Source organism: Martes martes (genome assembly GCF_963455335.1).
Source record: "Martes martes genome assembly, chromosome: 15".
Lineage (NCBI taxonomy): Eukaryota > Metazoa > Chordata > Mammalia > Carnivora > Mustelidae > Martes > Martes martes.
In genome coordinates, this window is record NC_137903.1 from 43,174,083 (window position 1) to 43,193,998 (window position 19,916).

General features: G+C 37.9%; 1 protein-coding gene across 2 annotated transcripts in view; it reads left to right on the top strand.

Annotated features, from left to right (window-relative positions):
- The window catches only part of PAPPA2 (pappalysin 2), a gene marked incomplete at both ends in the record, with an annotated part of 273,603 nt that overhangs the window by 101,449 nt on the left and 152,238 nt on the right, over positions 1-19,916 (top strand). For both annotated transcript variants that reach the window (XM_080824978.1, XM_080824979.1), the window contains one exon: positions 5,698-5,843. In XM_080824978.1, the coding sequence (XP_080681104.1) occupies positions 5,698-5,843 (146 nt within the window). The remainder of the gene's footprint in view (positions 1-5,697; positions 5,844-19,916) is intronic.

Consider the following 19,916-nt stretch of genomic DNA (forward strand, 5'->3'; position numbering starts at 1 on the left):
AACACTGGCAATGGTGTTTACCTTCTCTACTGATATGCAGCAGTTCCAACCGATGCTCTTGTCCTCGCTGTTTCTCTAGGGAAAAGCTGGCTTCCTGAGAGAGCTGGGTTCTATTGCCACCCAAGATTGTAAAACTCTCAAGGCTAGAATGGTGCTGACATCATTTAATTCTTTGCAGAAATGGAGAGAGTGTCCCCTGTCCTCAACTGGTGCTTCATTTTGTCATTAGGCCTTAAAGCATTGCTTGTGTGTCCTGGTTTACACTAATTTTATGAAAAGAGTATTTTTTGGGTTTTTCCTGAGCAGGTTAAAATCTAGTCTGTAAAATTAAGTAGGGAACAAAATGCCATTGCAGTCTTTCCCTTCTGTCTTTCCATGGACACAGATACATACTTCTCTGTGTTTAGCCAAAACTCAATCCTTCCTGTGTTAAGTGTCTGTGGGAAAGACGTCCACGTATTCATTGGTTAGACCACTATTTCAGGTTCACTGAAATTTCTTTTGTGCTCAGATAGAACCACCCATTACATTGACATTTTGACCTCAAGATGTCTGTGTGTGATCTAGGGGGAGATGTCTTGCCGTAAAAAAGAAAGAATCTAATCTATAGTTCTATACATACATACATACGTACATATCCAAGGACTGATCGTGCTTCAAAGTTTAAGAGTAGAAGAGTTCCCAATAGTGAACAAGGAGCATGACAAAAGAATGTATCTGAAACAAGACCATAGAATCCTGGGGAATAACTTTTAAGGATTAGAAGGGGAAAGAGGAATCCTTTTGAGAGTGGTCTCAAGAGCAAGAATACAACCAGAAAAGAACATAGCAAAAAAAAAAAAAGGCAGAAGAAGTAGAAAACTAAGAAGCAGGAAGTAACTAAATATAAAAATGCAATAAAGAATTCTCATAAGAAGGTAACTGAGGTTTTTTTTTTCATTTTGAGGGGAGGGACAGTTTGGAGGTCACTGAAATTTTAACAAAAGCAGTTTTGATAAACTGATACCCATGAAAGCCAGGTTATAATGGGATTAGGGGGTACATGGAAAAAAGAAATGAATAGGTCAGAAAAATTATTCTTTCAAGAAGTTTGATTTGGAAAGGGAGAAGGAAGCTATGATTTGCTTAGAAACCTCATCCTGTGGGACCAGAGATAAGGGCACAAAAATAGGTAAGGAAGTGAATGTGTGTGTATGTGTTTGTGTATGTGTGTGTTAGAGTCTATGATGAATGTCTTCAATTTCATCATTGAAGAAGGAAGCATGATCATTTACTAAGAGTCAGGGGAATAAGAGATAGAGGTTGGTGGGAGAGGAGGAGCAAGAGAAGAATGGTGATCTCAAATCCTTCCTGGAGAGGAAGTGACCATAAACAAGTAAAAGTATACACAAGTAGAATTAAAGATCTCTAGGAGATCAAGAATAAAACCCACTATGAGTAAGGGTGACCATGAATATGAGGTATGGGGACAACTGGAGGTAAGAAATTAAAAATGCAGACCATTTGCAGTGATGTTTCAGACAGATGGAATTTCCTAAGTAATGGATGATAGGAGGTAAGGAAGGAGAAGGCTTGTGGGCAAGGCTCTGAACGCTTGATGTGTAGGAACTAACCAGGAGGTGGGAAAATAAAAAGAGGAGTAAAGTGTATGGTGATGTAGTAGAGTGCCAGGCACCTAAGAGCGGGAGGAATTTGAGAGAAGGAGAAAAACTAAGTTTTTAGAGTTGCACTGGGTACAGGGAGAGCGCTGGTTAGTACTCTGCAGACTGATAAGCTCCATGTTGTGAGCACAGTGAAAGGGTTGGGAGAGCAGGTCAAAGGTGATATTCACCAGAAGGAGGAAGCATGGTTGGCAAAGTAGATAGTAGATGGAGTAGCAGATGGACCCCTTCTGTACATGTTGGGTAGAGAACCATGGTATACAGTAACAACAAAAAGGTTTTGATTTAACCAAACCAAAGTATTCCAATTTTGGCTAATTGTTTCCATAAGGCTAATTGCCTGAGGGTTCTAGGGGGGCATCTGGTTTTGTTGTCATGGAGACTGCCTTACACCTGTAGAGTACAGTCAGGGTCTTCCTCAGGAGAGGACTTTCTCTGAGATCTCTGGGCACACAAGCATCCTTTATGTCTTGTTTTTCAGCATGCCAATTTTTGATACTGGTTCAATGTCCTTCCGACAGTTTATGATCTTTTGCTTCTTTCTGGCTCCATTTTTGCAATTATTTCTATCAGTCTATAAAGGAGTTACTTACTCAGCTGACTATAAAGCTAGAGCACAAATAGTCATTTTAAAATACTTTTTCACTTTTAATTAGTCTGAAACTAAGCAAAAGTTGGGGCTTGCATGTGCACTTAGACATTGGAGCATGGCTGGGGGTCAGCAGTCAGGCAGCATAGCATAGGTCAAAATGAATGCACTAAGTCTGGGGGACAAAGAAACACAGGGGCTGGATACAGGTAGCAGTTAATCCCGGTAGGTCATAGTCATAAAATGGTGAGGCAGGTCTGCATTCTTCCAGGGGCCATGTCAGAAATAACAGACTTGAGCAGTGGGTGGAACAACTTCATATGTCAGTCTCAAGCAGAGCTTGTTTCTGAGACAGTTTTTATAAAAATCAAAATACAACTTCACTTTGGTCAGCCTGGGTCTCAGGGAGAAGTTCATGGTGAGGACTTCTTCAGTCTAGAGTATGGAGAGTATGAGCAAAGGGAGATCCTAGCAGAAATTAAGCAGATTAATGCAGTTCATCTTCCTTTTCATACATAGTTCTGGTCAATTCGAGACACTTGTGTTTTTTTATGATATTTTTATGTATTATTTCCTCTTCCTTGATTATTAAATTATTTTGGATGTCAAGTCTGTCCCCTCATGAATCATTTCTGAAGCTCTGAATTTAAGAGTAATGTCCATTTTCTACACTCAATGTCTAAGCCAGGCTCTGGTCATATTAGTAAGAAGTTTATCTTTGTTAGGTCCGATCAGCTTGTGAACAGGTGTACATTTTGTATTAGGCAGGGCATTCTACATATAAAGGAGATACACTGATATCTAAGTTTTACCCTTTTCAGATTAGAGAAAAAAGGTCTTTGTTTCTAACAAAATAAGGTTTCCTTCTATCAGTTTAATTAATGACTGTTTTCAAATGTCCCTAGCTTTTTAAAATGTGTTCTCCTCCTTATACTTGCTGACTTCTGTCTACATGTATCTCTGTGCAGTGCAGCAGTCAGAGCAACCACACCCAGTTTGCCACCAGCATGACATGAATACTCTCATCTGCAAGGGTAATTTATGGCTGGCGAGAGTGTTGGGCAAAGAAGAGAAAGGGAGATGAGTAGAACCAGCTAATGAGGTCGGTGGTGGAGGAGGAGGCCTCTTGGAGGGTGCTCAAGGGAAATTAGTGGAACTGCTGGGTGGAGGGAGGACAGAAGAATGGCAGCCAAGACTGGTAAATGGCAGATGGAGAAGCCAGTAACACACAGATAGCCCAAGTAAACTATGCCAGAAACTGGGGGATTTGGGGAAAGTGAGGGAGGAGAAAAGAGAGAAAACTGTCAAGTTACCAACTCCCAATTTTAATGGGAAATCTGGAATAGGAACAGAGAAAGGGTGTGACTCGTCTTCCTTGGGATCCTGGCTTGTGGGTAGACTCAGTCTCTGATTCTCTCTGCCCTTATTTGTCCTTTCTATTCCTTTCATTTCCCGTCCTTTCCTTTTCTTCTCTCTTCTCCATTCTCCTGGCCTACATCTCCATGTTGAAGAATTACTTGATGTCATCAAGCTCCAAACCATCAATTTGTCAATAGAGGAAATTGTAATTATTTTTAATAAAGGAAAAAGGGAAAGAGAATGTGACTAATATCCAGGGAAAACCAGGCAACAGTCCAGAAAACATTATGTCTCCAGGAAAGCAGCAGAAGGAATATCCCTCTGATCACATCTGACATCACCTCATGGAATTTGGATGATTTCTTGGGGCTTAGAACTCTTTTTCCAAGATATTATAAGTCAATATGAAAAAGTATTTTTAAATCTCTTTTCTCCCAAGTATCTTTGGTTCTAAAGCAGAATCTTTTTTGTTTCTTAACTTGTATTCCCCTTTTTGCTTCTGTTCCAAAGAATGCAAAAACAATCTTCCTTGGGATCTCTATTTCTTGGGTACTCCTTGCCAGTGTATCCTACATGTGGATTAAACAGGTTGCATCAACAGTGTGGTTGGGAGGCAGAGCAAGCAAGAGAAGAAGGGTCATGCTGTCCTAACATGAGCTTCTGGATTTCTGCTTGTCTATCAGAACAGTAACAATGAAGCATGATCTATAAAGGAAATTTCCAGCTAATGTTGAGGGAGCTGTCTGCCCAGTTGAAGCTCTGATAGGAATATTCCTCTTTTTGAGCGGCAGACTATGGTCACATCCAGTGACTCCAAAGGCCACTGAGCTCTGCTTTAGTTGTTCATTCTTAAAATAGTTCTTCAGTGAGAATGTGGAGTGAGTCTGTCTGCTTATGGTAAATTTAAAGTTTCACTGATGCCAGGAAGATGAAGGTCTTTGACTATATATGAGCTTATAAAGAGACAAAATGCTTGTTTCCCTTTTTTTATGGGCCATATGGCATGTGTTTTTAATAGACCTTTAATTCTGTGCATAAGTGCAAACATAATACTGCCTAGTACGTTGAAGTCCACCAGTAGAGATACTCAGTAAAGAGCATAAGGTAGTAGAGTTGGAGTAGTTTCTATGGATTAAGGCACTATAAAGAAAGAAAGAAATATACATACATATATATATATATAGAAAGAAAAGAAATATATATATAGAAAGAAATAAAGAAATATACATATATATAAGAAATATATATATGAAATATACATACATATATATGTATGTATATTTCTTTCTTTCTTTATAGTGCCTTATCTATATATAATATATATATTATGTATAATATATGTGTGTGTATATATGCATATATAATATGTATATATGTATATGTATATATGTATGTATATGTATGTATAAGTATGTATGTGTATATGTGTATATATGTATATACATGTATATATAATATGTATATATAATATATATTATGTATACATCATATATTATGTATAATATATATTTTATATATATACATACACACAGTTAAAAGTCTTTGCAGTAACTTTATGATATCCTCTTCTACCTATAACTCATCTGTTTTTTCCTCTTTTTACTTTATGTTTCCTAGCCACCTTTTTTAAAAATAATGCCTGAAACAAGCATATACTGAAATGGAGATTCAGTTGGTCTTCTGATCATAATTATGTCCATGCAGTGTGATAGAAGGAACCAGGAACTGAGAGGTGGAAGGCCTTCTTCACCATGGCCTGGGATTAATACTCAGGGCAAATAATTAGGAGTATCACTGGATTTATCTTGAAGAAATAATATAGATGTAGAATGGGAATTGAGTATGACATTAAACACTGAATATTCATATAAATAATATAGTGCTAAAAGGTAAGATATTATTTATCTTGGAACAAATATCCCAAATGTGTACTAGTACCTTTTTTGTTATCTTCGTGACAGCCTGGTCTCTGTCTTTCTGCCCCTCTAAAGGGCAGTGCTGGCTGGGAATGTCAGTATGATTAGGTATGGTCCTGCTTTCTATGTACTGATCCTTTGGTGTGACATTTCTGTTTTGTGTACTTTCCAGGGCATACATGAGTGTGAAGGAGCTGAAGGAGGCACTGCAGCTCAACAGTACTCACTTCCTCAATGTCTACTTTGCTAGCTCAGTGCGGGAAGACCTTGCTGGTGCTGCCACGTGGCCTTGGGACAAGGAAGCCATCAGTCACCTGGGTAAGTGAAGTGAAGACTTCATATGGTAGAATATGGTAGAAAAATGGAGCAGGCCCCAAATGATTATGTGACATGAGTTTGAGGAAAAAAGAAAAGAAGAGAAAAATAAATTTACTCAATGAATTAGCTGCATTGGACTGAGAATGGCTTTTCGAAGAATCTGTCAAATGTTTCAATATAGACAAGAGGGAGGTATTAGAATGGCAAAGACTCAGGTTGTTCTAGACAAATATATGATCTAGATGTAAATAAGTTGCTGATGTGTAATAAGATCTATTTTATGTCTTGGAGAGCCTCAAGGGGAAAATTAGTAAAGAAGATGGCTAGACTGTGAAACCTGGTTTATAGTAATCAATGTGACAGAAGACCTGTGGGCTTCATACATGGCTCCTCAGGATCCATGATCTAGGACTGGGCTCCTGAGGAAATCCTGGAGCATTCAGGCAGGTGGGGCTTGCCTCCTTACCTAGGAAAAGGGTGATACCTTAATACTGAGTGGAACCTCTACATTCCTAAGAAAAAAATTTCTTTAATAATGTGTTATTGCTATTGTCAATCAATAAGTCACTAAGTCAGTTAATGTGGATAAGAGTAATTATTCAATATAATTTATATGTACCTTCAAAGAGTCTTGAATAGGATTCTACCAAAATGTATTTTAAAGCTGGACTAGCATAACTGGGAGGAAACTTCTTGTTGGAAAGAGTGACTATAGAGATTAGAAATCACTTAATAAGTGATTTTTTAAAGGTTATGCGAAGTGAATCTTCTTAGTAACCAAATATGAAGCAGAGAGATATAAATTGAAGGAAGATCACATAATGCTATATATGTCAAATCCATGTATAATGAGGTCATTGTGAAATGGCATCTAGAACATGTTTAATTGATAATTAAAGAAAATATGAGCAAGTCTCCGAAGGACAACTAGTATCATGGACTGGGGAAGAAGGAAGATGAGCAGTAGGTTAGCAATAGATGAAAAAATATTATTGCTGTTCAGGAGGAAACCAGAGTATGAAAATCTCTGGAATGAATCAGGTCAACATTTAGAAAGGCTACGTATCTCAAGTAAAGGAGGACACAATAAAAAATTTAAACATGTGGTGATCCAAATGAATGCTTTGCTAGTATGCTGGGTTACAATGACTCTACAGCATCTGATACAGTTTTAAGGCTCTGAAGTCCTTTTATCACTAAATTTTGTATTTTCAGCTTAGAGTACATGAGAAATCAGAAATCTGTGAGGTTAGTGTTGCTTTCTAGATGAAAGCAAATGTGTCATTTCAGCTTTCCTGGTAGGCTAGAAGAATAAACCATTTAATAGTGAGGTTGAGTGTCTTGACATCCTCGTCAAAAGCAATGGTAGCAGAGGAGCATATAACACCGTAGACAAGTTTCCCCAATTAGTGCATATCTGATTTGCCAATGGTAACATTTTTTGGTGTATATATGAAGGGGTTCTGACAGCAAGGTTTACCCAGCTATGGTTTTCATGAGTCCCAGGTCTATCACTGGGAGCTGAATCTGTGTTTGAAAACCTTTAGAAATGATCTATCTGCCTGGCCATTATGAAGACAAGCCTTGGCCTTCGGTAAGAACCACTGGGGTGAGAGCAGACCACTGAATGTTTTCTAACTTTATTGGAGCTGGGCCATTGATAAGATTCATTTAACTATAAAAATGGATAAAATACCGGGGGGGGAGCTATTTGAAGACATCAGACAGTAGCTAAGACAACAGGGATTTGAGGGCCCAATGTCAGTGAGAAGAAAAATGCACTGAAGTGAGTTCTATGTATAACTCTTGTTTTTTTCCATTCAGGGAAATTGCCAAATTCTCAGTGAAAAGAATAGACGCAGAGCAGAGAGCAGTCTAAAGTCTGCTGAAGTCTCACTACTAGGGAGACAAAAATTAAAGGTCAGGGCATTCAAGTCATCCAAGACTCCCATAGAAATAGAAATCCCCAAAAAAGCCTGATATTATGCTCATAATTTTCTTTTGAGATATTTGCTAACTACTTACCCATGCATTCTCAGGGACAGCAGCCAAGAAAACAAGTATAAAATAACTTCTAAGAGATTAAAAAAGTCAAACAATGGTTTCAGGAGTCTCATAGTAGAGGGAAGAAAAAGTTGGAATTGAGGCCTATCACAGAGGAGGGGCCCTGAGACACTCTTGTGTGACAGCAAACAGAGATAGTCCAGATTACACAAAGCCTGAAATTCAGCCTGAAACACTCTTAAATCCCTTTGTGAAAGAAAGTCAGTGGCCTATATTTAACTGCCTAACAAAAGAAAATTGGATATTTTCTTCCTTCCTCTGGAGGAAGAAAGCATCATGAAGAGCCTCTGCAAGTTGTCATGTACAATGTCCAGCAACCAGTAAAAAATTATCAGTTATGTCAAAAAGCAGGGCCAAATTATGGTAAACTTAGCTAAACAAAGAAGAAAGCAATCATTAATAAATACAAACTCACAGATTGACCATATATTGGAATCATAGGATATTGGTTTTAAGATAATTATGATTAATATGCTAGAAAATGTATATTAAAAATGAATAATATCTCCTGAGAACTGGAATTTGTAATAAGGTATTAAATGGAAATTTTGGAACAAAAAATACAGACTGAGATTAGGAAATTAATAGATAAGTTTATGAGCAGAAGAAAGAATTAAGGGGCTAGAAAATTATAGAAAACATTTGTATTGAAGCTCAGAGAGAAAAAGTGTTGGAAAAATATAGAAAATAACTTGAGACTTTTGAGACCTGATGAAAATTTCCTAATGTAAATCAGAGTTCTAGAAGAAGATGGGAAAGATATTAGGGCAGAAGAAATATCAAGGAGATAATGGCTGTGACTTGTAAAGTAATAGAAAATATGAAACAACAGATTCAAAATGTTTTACAAACCCCAGGAAGGATAAAATAGAAAGAAAGTCACAAACTAGGTCTATTATAGCAATAAAATAATACTGAAGGAAGTTATGCAAGCAAAAAGGAAATGGGAAGATGAGAAGTAGAGACATGCAAAAGGAAATGAATGATACTAGAAAGGATAAAAATATTAAAAGTCATAACAATAATGTCTTTTTGGTTTAAAATATATGTAGAATTAAAATTTGACAACAATTGTACAAAAAGCAGAAGAGAAAGTAAGTGAAGTTAAAGAATTCAAGGTCCTTTCCTTTTCTATATCTAGAAAAAGCGCGGATTTTAGTAATTTGAAACAGTAATAAGTCAAAAACACATGTTTGGTCTTTAGGGTGACCATTAAACAATAAAAGGTCTTTTGTAAGCTTACAGAGCAGGAAATGAAATGATCCAGTTAAGGCAATAAAAGGAAAGAAAATAGGAATAAATAACAGAACAAATAGAAACAAAAAGTAAGATACTGATTATGATTTAATGTATTAATTCCATTAAAAGCAAATGGACTAAACATACCACTTTAAAGCCAAAAATTATCAGACTGAAAACAAAACCCAACCATATTGTGCTTGTAAGAGACACATCTTAAATATGAGAACAAAAAACTGAAATTATAAGAATCAGAAGATGTATATATATATATATATCATACAATGAAAATACTAGTCCAAAGAAAGTCAGTGTAGCTTTCTTATATCAGATAAAGTATACTTTAAGATAGTACATATTATGAGAGATAAATAGGCATATTTTATAATTGGAAACTGTAACTGTGATAAATTTTATGCACCCAATAACATGCCCTAAAATATGTAAAGCAAAATTTGACAAAAATAAAAAGAAGACAGAAAAATCCACAATCATATTTGTTATTTTAAAAACTATTTTCTCAGAAAATAGTAACTAAACAAATATCTAATAGAGATCTAAAATATTTGAAAAATATTTAACATATGACTTAATTAACAAAATTAGTATAGTATACTTAAATAGCAAAGAATATGCCTTATTCTCACATACCATGGAAAATTTACTGAGAGTTCTGGGCCAAAAAGTAAACTACAAAGCTTGTAATCATGAAGTCTTTGCTTTCTCATATCATTCGAAATAAGGTAGAAGTCAATAACAACAAAAACAACAAAAAAAAACCCTAGGAAATCCACGAATATTTGGAAACTATGCTATACACTTCTAATTACCTCATGGCTCAAGGAATAAATTGCAATGGAAATAGGACCATATTTTTAAGTGAAATGATTATGACAATAGGGCCTATCAAAATTTATGGTATATACAAGAGGCTGTAAGTAGAGTGAAATCTATAGTTTTGTATATTAGAAAAGGAAATGTCTGAGCTAGGTATCCATCCCAAGAAACCAGCAAGGAATAACATATCAAATCAACAAAATGGTGACAAAAGGAAGTAATAAAAGTAAAAGAAGAAATAAAATAGAAAATAAACATTAATTAGAAAAAAGTTAACAGAGTTAAATTTTGGAGGGGAAGGGCAAAGAAAAACTGATCAAGAAATGAAAATGAGAAAGAGTATATAGCCACTATGAGAAATGAAAGGAATAATATTTTTATATATATTGTAGACATTAATAGCCGAAAGTATTTTCAGCAAATGGTGTTATAGCAATTGGGTGTCCATAAGCAAAAGAAAATGAATTTCAATATGGGTCTTGTACCTTGTAAAAAAATTAACATAAATCAGAGATTTAAATATAAAAAATAAGCTCAATTCTTGCTTTGGCAGCACATATACTAAAATTGGAACGATACAGAGAAGAGTAGCATGGCCCCTGTGCAAAGATGACACAAAAATTTGTGACACATTCCATATTTTTACAAAGTAAATAAGATGGCCAAAAGTAGTGATAAAGAGAGAGAGAATTTTACATCAGGGAGGGTATGTGCTATGGTGAATGCTGTGAAGTGTGTAAACCTGGCGATTCACAGACCTGTACCCCTGGAGATAAAAATACATTATATGTTTATAAAAAATAAAAAAATAAATAATTTTTAAAAAAGGGAGAGAGAGAGAATTTTGAAAGCATTAAGAGAAAGGAAATCAGTTACTTACAAGGGAAACCCCATAGGGCTATCAGGGGATTTTTCAGCAGAGAGTGGCATGATCTATTCAAAGCGCTAAAAGGAAAAAACCTGCAGCCAAGAATACTCTATCTAGCAGGGCTTTCATTCAGAATAGAAGGTGAGGTAAAGTTCCCCAGAAAAACAAAAGTTAAAGGAATTCATGACAGGAACAAAACCAGTCAAATCCCCATCACACAAAATGTCATCAGCCTGTGGATTCCAAATCCACAGTCTAGCCACCCACCTGCCCGAGTCAGCGTGCACGGCCTGCTACCTGCTCGGTGCCAAGTCAACATGCCTTCACCTCAGATTGACGAGGACGCGAACTGTCACTCTTTCACTGAGATTCCAGCCCCTGTGCTCAAGTTTGTGCACAAAAGTGAGCATAACTTTGACAGGAGAATGAAGCAACCCAAACAGTAGCACTAATTCTGTGAAATATATAATGGATAAAAGGAGTGTGCTAGGCTGAGAACATCTCCAACAGCCACATCAAAGAACAATACATACAGCATGAGGCTAATTACTAAAAGAAACAAGCCCAAGAAAAATAAAACAGGACAAAATCAGAGAAGGAGACAAACCATAAGAGACTCTAAATCATAGGAAGCAAACTGAGAGTTGCTGGAGGGGAGGGGCATGGGGGGAGGGTAACTGGGTGATGCACAATAAGTAGGACACGTGATGTAATGACCACTGGATGTTATATAAGGCTGATGAATCACTGAACGCTACCTCTGAAATTAATAATACATTATATGTTAATTATTGAATTTAAATTTAAAAAAGAACCCCCCCCCCCAATACACCTATAGAACTTTTAAAAGAAAACATAAGAGAAAATCTTAAGGGCAGGCCTAGATGAAGAGTGCTTATATATGACACTCATAGCATGGTTCATAAAAATAAAAACTTACAAATTGGACTTAACCAAAATTTAAAACATTTTCTCTGAGAAACACTTTGTTAAGATGAACAAGGAAATGGCAGACCTGGAGGAAATATTTGCAGACCACACATCTCCTAAAGGATCTGTAACTGGAATCTATAAAGAATTTTAAAATTCAATAGTAAGACAAATATTCCAGTTAGAAAATGGGCAAAGACACGAACAGACATCTTACCAAAGAAAATATTCACATGAAAAGATGTTCAGTATCACTAGCCATTAGGGAAATGCAAATTAAAATGACCATGAGGTATTACAACACACTTTTTAGAAGAGCTAAAATAAAAATAAATAAATAAAAAGATTAAAAAAAAAAACAAACAAACAGTGACGATACTAAATGCTGGTAGGGAAGCAGAGAAACCAGATCTCTCATACATTGATCTTGGGAAAGTAAAATAGCACAGCCACTCTGGACAATACTTGGGCAGTTTCTTATAAAACTTAGCCTACACTTACCTGATGATCCAGGAACTGGACTCTTGGGTGTTTATCCCCAAGGTCCATTCAAAAACCTGTACGTCAGTTTTCATAGCAGCTTTTTATTTGTAAGAGCCTAAGAACTGAAAATGACAGAGGTGTCCTTCCATGCTAGCTGCTTAACCAAACTGTGCTACATCCATACAATGGAATACTACCCAGAACTAAAAAGGAACAAAGTATGAATGCATATGACAACTTAGAATCTCAAGGGTATTATGCTGAAAAAAAAAAAAAAAGAAACAAACTCACAAGTTACACACTGTATGATTTATGTAGGATTCTCAATGAGGTAATTATAAAGAACAACTGAGTGGTTGCCAGGGTCAGGATTGGGGTGTGAGGGGAGAGTATGGCTGTGATATGGAGGATAGCAAGAAAGAGATCTTAATGGTGATGGAACAGCTCAGTATCTTGATTGAGGCAGTAGTTACACAAAGGTATGCATGTGATAAAATTATGTAGAACTGTAAGACACACACACACACACACACACAGACACACGTGAGTGTGTGTAGAAACTAGTGAAAACTGTGACCTTTATGCATAAGCAGAATACTTCACATCTAGTAGGTATTCTGCAAATACTGAATGAAGGGATGAATGAATAAATGAGTGAAGGTCTTAAATGTAAATGGTTTCAAGAAATGTTTAAATTATCTCCTGAGTCACTGACTCATAATGAATTGCAAAAGAGACTAGGTATATTTATATTTTATTCTTAAACCTCTTAGGAATAACTGTTCTCCCATAAAATATTCCTTAATGTGCTTTTCAAAAGCAGCAGGCTAGACTGAACAGCTGAAAGATCTGGCTCACCACGAAATTGCTTGTGATCTTATTTATTTCTTCCTGGTCAGTCGTAACTGTGATTGAACGAGGGAACCGTATTGACCTAAATCAGGTGTAGAGTAGTACAGGCAGCGGGCATAACATGATAGAAGAAGACATGTGGGATTTTCTAAATAGAGTCTTTTTAAGACTCAAGCTTAAGATTAGCTATTTGTGTCAACATTCAAGAACCCCTGCATTTTGAGGGTCAGCGGAGTGACCCAGCAGGTAAGTACACCAGCCTGAAGATTTGGAGACTGAATCCAATTTCCGACTACCAATGGCCTAAGTGAGTACATGGAAAGACGGATGTAATTCATGGTTGTGCTTTTCCATCCACACCATTTCTGACTTTTAGCATGACTTTGTACTTTTAATACTATTGTAATGCAAGGTAGAATTTTAATACTATTGTAATGCAGGGTAGAGTTTTTTTTTATAAGTAAATGAATGAATGAGCTCCCCTTGAGCTCTAAGGTTCGGTAGTTTGAACATCTTTAGTCTTAGTCCACAACACTTAAACTGAAAATATATCTTTAAAGGCAGAAGACTTAAATTTGTGGTAAACCAGCCTTTTCCTAAGCTATTGATGCCATACTCAAAATCATTCATTCAGAGAATGGTGGTTGAATCTGTTTGTGGCAGTAATGGAGATACAATAATAAAATGAGATCACCCTAAAGGTTTGTACAACGTAATTGCGAGGCAGGCATGCAGATATATGCTTCTACTACTGTGTGATGATACTGCTTTGAGGTAGGTAGGAGCATGAAGAGAAAGTGCCTAATTGTGTTCAAAGCATCAGGGAAGAATTCCCAGAGGGGCAGAGGCTGGAGAGGAGAGTTGAAAGATAAACAGGAGTTGGCTTGGCAGACAATTAAACAGCATTCCAGAGGGAAAGAACTGATAGATGCCAGGGTTCAGGCTGTTAAAAACCTGGGCATGCTTCGAAGTAGAATGTACTTGGAGTGGCCAGTGCAGTGCTTTCCAAACTTATTTTTGCCCTCTTGTACCCCGTAAGACACTTGAAAAACTCTGAACCCCTTCATATGTTCAAAGAGCAACATCGAAAACGGTTAGAGAATATATTTCCGGCCATATTATTTTAAATTATCAACAATTAAAGATAAATTTTAAATCCACTCTCCTAAATGAATCTTCAGTAACATAATGATTTGTTAATCGTCATCATTGAAAAATTCATGGCCATGCATTTTTTTTTTTTAACATTGGGAAATTCTTCATTGCACCTTTTACTGTTTGACTTTGTGTTTCCATTACATTTCTCCTGTAGAACTTTATAGTAATGTAACATATGCACATTTTAAAATATCTTTAGTCATCCTTTTCTTTGCTGAAAACATATTTTAAATAAAACAACTCTTTTGTGATCATTTTTAATTAAACTTTTTATTTTGACATAATTGTATATCCACATGTCGTTCTAAGAGATAGTACATAAAAATCCTACATATCCTTTACCCGTTGTCTTCCAATGGCAACATCAGCAAAAAAATGGTATGATATCAACATCAGGATATTAACATTGATACTGATCATAAGTTATAAATTGCTAAAAGATTTATTCTCTGTGAGTTATCTTTTCAAACGTTTGCTTGTCCAAAATTGATCAAAATGCTCTTTTAAAATGTTGACTAATAACTAGTAAACAAAGTGAGGAATGCATATTTTAATAAGTGTGGCTTTTCTTCCCCAAATTAGTTCTTGTCTTGGTGGATGAATGTAATTATTGCTACATTGAAACAAGATTTAGCACCAGTTATATTGTTTTTCTTTTTCCCTTCCATAGCTCTGAGTGCTGAGAAATTTGTTCCCATAAGTAAGTGTATGGGAAAAAATGGAGTTCTGTTTGATTGACTGAATTGATGGTGGTGCCAAGGTAGAAGGTACAGGAAAAGGAAGAGCAAATTGGGAGCTGGTTTGGTTTAGATGTGTTGAGTTTGGGGTCTCTATATCTATCTGACTATCCAGGGATTTTCACAGAAGCGGGAGAAGGAGCAAGATTCAAGGGTAGACCAGAAACCTAAGGAGAGAGAAGTTTGAGAAAGTCCCTACTGGCCCACAAATGCAGCTGCTGCAGAGAGATGAAGTCAGTACAAGTCCTTTTGGCTAGGTTAGAGAGGAGAGTCTGTCAAGGTTGGGCACAAAAATTAGAAACTTCAGAGTTTTCTGGGCCAATCAGCTTTCTACTTGTTCTAGGGAACATCTGTACCGCCAAAGAACACTCAGAGATCCCGACTGGATCATTAGCAACATGCCCCAATGACCAGGAGACCCAAGAACTCTGTGGGAGGGAACTTTAACCTGGCTCATAATGGGGGTTTAAAAAAGTGATCCAGATAATGTGACCATTATAGGAAAAAAAGTCTTTGAGTGATAGAGTGGGTTAGGGCTTCCCTTGGATAAGAACAAATGGAAACTTGAGCAAATCACTTCTCTGAGCCTTATTCTCCCATATATAAAATGGGGATAATAAGCACAAGGAAGAGAACCAGCACATAGGAGCACCTCAATAATTATAGCTCCATTAGTAGTAGCAGCAAAAGCAGGAGAAGCTCCAAAGACCATGAGTCTGTGGTTAACCTTCTCGGTTGTGCCCTCAAGTCTACCGCCTTACCTTCAACCTGGAGATTTTTAGTACCCAGGAAAGATAGTGGCTCCTTTGAGACTCAGTGGATGGGAGAAGAGAGCTGGCACAGGGTGATACAGCTGTGACAGATATCTGGGGGAAAGCAAAGTAATAGCACTGTAGGGAGCAGGGGCAGGTAAAAGCAGCAATATTCACTCAGAGGTAAGATATTTCTCCCCCAGCCAGAACTTTAGTAGGAGTCCCCCAGGGCAAACCTCAGCTTCCTCCCCATCAAACTATTGGACGTTGACATTGGGGTGTTGTATCAATTGTGACACATTCATGCACAAGGTGGGTAAGGCAGCGAGTGGTGAGTAACAGCCACAGATTTGACACGTGGGAAGTCTTTGGTCATCGCAGCGGGATTGTTCCTGTGGCCGCCCGCAGTTTCAGACTCCAGAGTGCGGTAGGTGGGAGAATCTGCTGGAGGTAACCAGGGGCACTCTGGTACCAGCAGTCATTAGATGGCTGGACTAGAGTGACACAGATTTTGTCCCCAGTCCACCATTCTTCTCTTTTCAATGCCAAAGCAGGATGATTCTCCCAGAAAATAAGGAGTGAACAAGATATATAAGCTGGAGAGCACGTGTAAATATGAGGAATTATAGAAGCATCCACAAGACAAGCTACATGATGAACAGCTAGTGGGTGGCTACTATAGATTCGGCAAATGGGGTTATTCTGGGTGTCCTGGGATTTTGAACACAGGGAACAGTCTTGGATATTGAAAACTTTAGACAAAATTGCTCTATGATATGAATTTCATACCCTGAAATTGGGATGCTCCAAAGGTAAGTTCATGCATTTGTAAATAGGGGGAGTGAATAATCACCTTTTATGTGACAACCTGAAAGATCTCCTTATTATTTATTGTTTGTTTATTTGTAAATTTTTATTCTTTTAGAGACAGCATGTGAGCAGGGTGTAGGGGGAGAAGGGGCACAGGGAGAGGGAGAGAGGGAGTCCCAAGGAGGCTCCACATTCAGCCCGGAGCCCAACATGTGGCTCAATCTCACGACCCTGAGATCATGACCTGAGCTAAAATAATGAGTCGACGCTTAACCAATGAAGCCATCCAGTTGCCCCAAAGGTGTCCTCTTTTAACACATGTCCTGGTAATCATTGAATCCTTGGAGCCCAGAACAGAGCCCGATATAGAATAGATGTTTAATAAATGATGAGTTAATAAATAAATTTTAAAAATATCTTCCCCGTTCCTACTCTGTGGTGCCTAAAATTCTGGTGTGTGTGTGTGTAGCACTACCCTCATCCACAAGCAAGAAAGTATTAACATACTGTCTCGGATGCCTCAGTGATAACATCTTCCAGCTTTAATTAATCAGATTACTTTTCTCCCATGGTATGGTGCTGGCCAGAGAGCCCTGAGTGCTTGGCAGTAGGAGTGGATGAGAGAGTATAGAAGAAGACAGAAAATGACATCAGACTGTAAACTCTTCACCCTGTAGGCATTCTTGTCTTGGTTCAGTGTTGTCCAGAACAAGGACTTCCTCCTATGAAACCACAGGCTGTAAAACTAAAGGAGCCAACACAAGATTTTGAGATGAATAGATTCTGGGCTGGTTTAATTAAAAGCTTGCTGCTCTTTCTAGCTCCTGTGACCTCTTCTTTTTTTTTTTTTTTTAATCTTCTCCATTTCTTTCTCTCCCTTTGTCTTTTCAGTCTACCTCTGCACTTTCCTCCCTTTCCTCCCTTACCCTGCCCCAGAGTGCCTCTTCCTTAAACCCCTATGTGTACTTTGATGTCTTTGTCCCTTCATTGTGGAGGGTGTGTTTGGGGAAGTATATTTTGGCCAGTAACTGGAAGTAATCATGTAGGCACCTGCAGACCTCAACCTCCTTGTTTTATGGCCGTGTAACATTTGACCCTAAAAATTTTACAGAACTGTTTCAAAGTCATTTCAACCCATGTCCTTTCCTCAAACTGCCTGTGGGTTTGTTTGTTTGGTTGGTTGGTTGGTTTTGTTTTTTAAAATAGAAGTAGCTTTGGGAATCATTCTCTTTACTATATGCCACTCTGGCGGTCTTGTACTAAAGCTGGGAAAAGCCACTTGGAACTTGGGAAAGCAGCATCACCTTGGGACTTTGGCTCTCTCCTACTGAGATGTCATCTTTTAATCAGCAACTTCTCTTTTTTTCTTCCCCTACACCATCCCCTAGACCACACAACAACCCTGTCTAATTGTTTTAGCTTGTCCCTTATATTCAAGGCTGAAAGGTCTTCTAAGACCGTATTTGTGCTCTCCCGTCACTCCATTAAGCTAGCTGTGCCACATGTGGCCACCAGTTGCTACATCCAGGGAGTCCCATTCATATTATGTTCTATGTACAAGTTAGTGGTAGTGGCATGAAGTAACTTCAAGTCTCAGTATATCCATTAAGGTGTGCAAGAAATGTAACTTTTATTTATTCTATAATTGAACGTAATCTCTGTTTTGAGCCCCTGCTTAGCTGGGTAGTAGACATTTACGCTTAGTCAGTTTGCTTCTTTTTGCCTGGGGCTGTAGCTGACTCTAGAGATGGCTTATGAAAGCCAAGGTTATAGGGAAAGGATGCATTTTGTCAGGAATGCTGGTCACATGAGATTGCCATTGTTTCCATCATAAGATTCCTTCAGGTGATCTCTGGGAGGTTGTCTGTCAGCCTTCGCTCTTGGCCATTTTTCTCTAGAACTAGGGCTCTTACTCAGGAATCCATTCCTGGAATAAGGCAAGATCCCCTTGCTGTCAGATCACGTGTACCTGTTTTGAATCCTTTTACTGGGATATTGAAATACAGAATACAGTGCACTTTATCTGGACCCATCACCATCTGTATATTCTCATTATCTCTCTTTTATCTCTTTTCTCTTCCTCCAGCTTAGAAGAATTTGTTGCAGGCTAAGATGTGATGGTGGCTTGGGTAATACAAGGCAGAGATCACTCTCCTCCACTCACATACCATGCTAGCTAAACCCTGCATCCCATCAGGGCCCAAATGGCATAGACTTTGGAATTCTCACAGTCAGGAAAGGCTTCTTTTTTTTTTACTTTTCACTGAATCTTATACCTCCTAGTGAGGTAATGGAAGAATATAGAAGAGTCTGGCTTCCTGAGTTGGCAATGGGGTAAAGGGCCGGGAGCCCCCGGGATAAAATGTGAGGATTTCCAAAATGTTGCCCTCCATTCAACACTATTGCTTCAGAGTTTCCCCTGAGTAGGCACTCCTGGGTTTTGTCATCAGTTCCTAGGCAGCCTTGTAGGACAGGTGTTGGGGAGGTGACTGAAGATAGAGTGTGACAGTGTCTTAGAGTGAAGACTGAGGAATGAAGATATTGTTGAAAACACACAGACATGTCTCTTGTACTTCCTCTTTCAGTGTCGTAAGAGAGCACAAAGAAAGCAATTCAACTGAAGATAAGAGAATCCTATCCCCCCATTTAATACCATATTTTATCCCTTATTTGTGTCTTAGTTTTATCCTCTAAGATGAGGAGAAATGAAAAGGAAGAGTGGTTTTGAGTATAAGAAATGATAATTATATTCTCTATAACTAAGGAAGTAGGAAGGACAAGGTTATTGGCATTACATCTGACCTACCTGCAAGGCCATGAAGAATTACACTAACCGTCCAATCTCACAAGATATCCTTTCCATACACAATCATTAGTTTTAAGCTATCACAGATAATTTTGGGGTATCAGTGGTTTGTCTCCAGATTGAATGGACACTTGTCTGTTTGTAACTTGGTCCAAGTCTTGTCTGTCTTCTGGGTGCCCGTGGGTCTCAGGAGCAGAACAACATGGAAACAAAATACGAGGAGCCTAGGGTCAAATCAGAGCTCCTTGTGTGGAGATGTTTGTCTCTCTTGCCTGGCGATGCTTGGTTTTACTCTGGAAAGTCTGCCCTGTTTGTGGCCAGACCTTGCCTTCCCATTTTCTTGATGAATGAAGATGGTTAGGAGGAAGCCAACAAGAGGTGGGGGCAAACGAGCCTGTGTGGCCAGGCTACATTATCTAATTATAGTGATATTGAGAAATGGTGGAATATATATTTGGGATTACTTTGTTCCAGAAAATAAGCTAAATGCTTATTTGTCTATATCACTATTTCAATCTCCCTAACAACCCTCATATA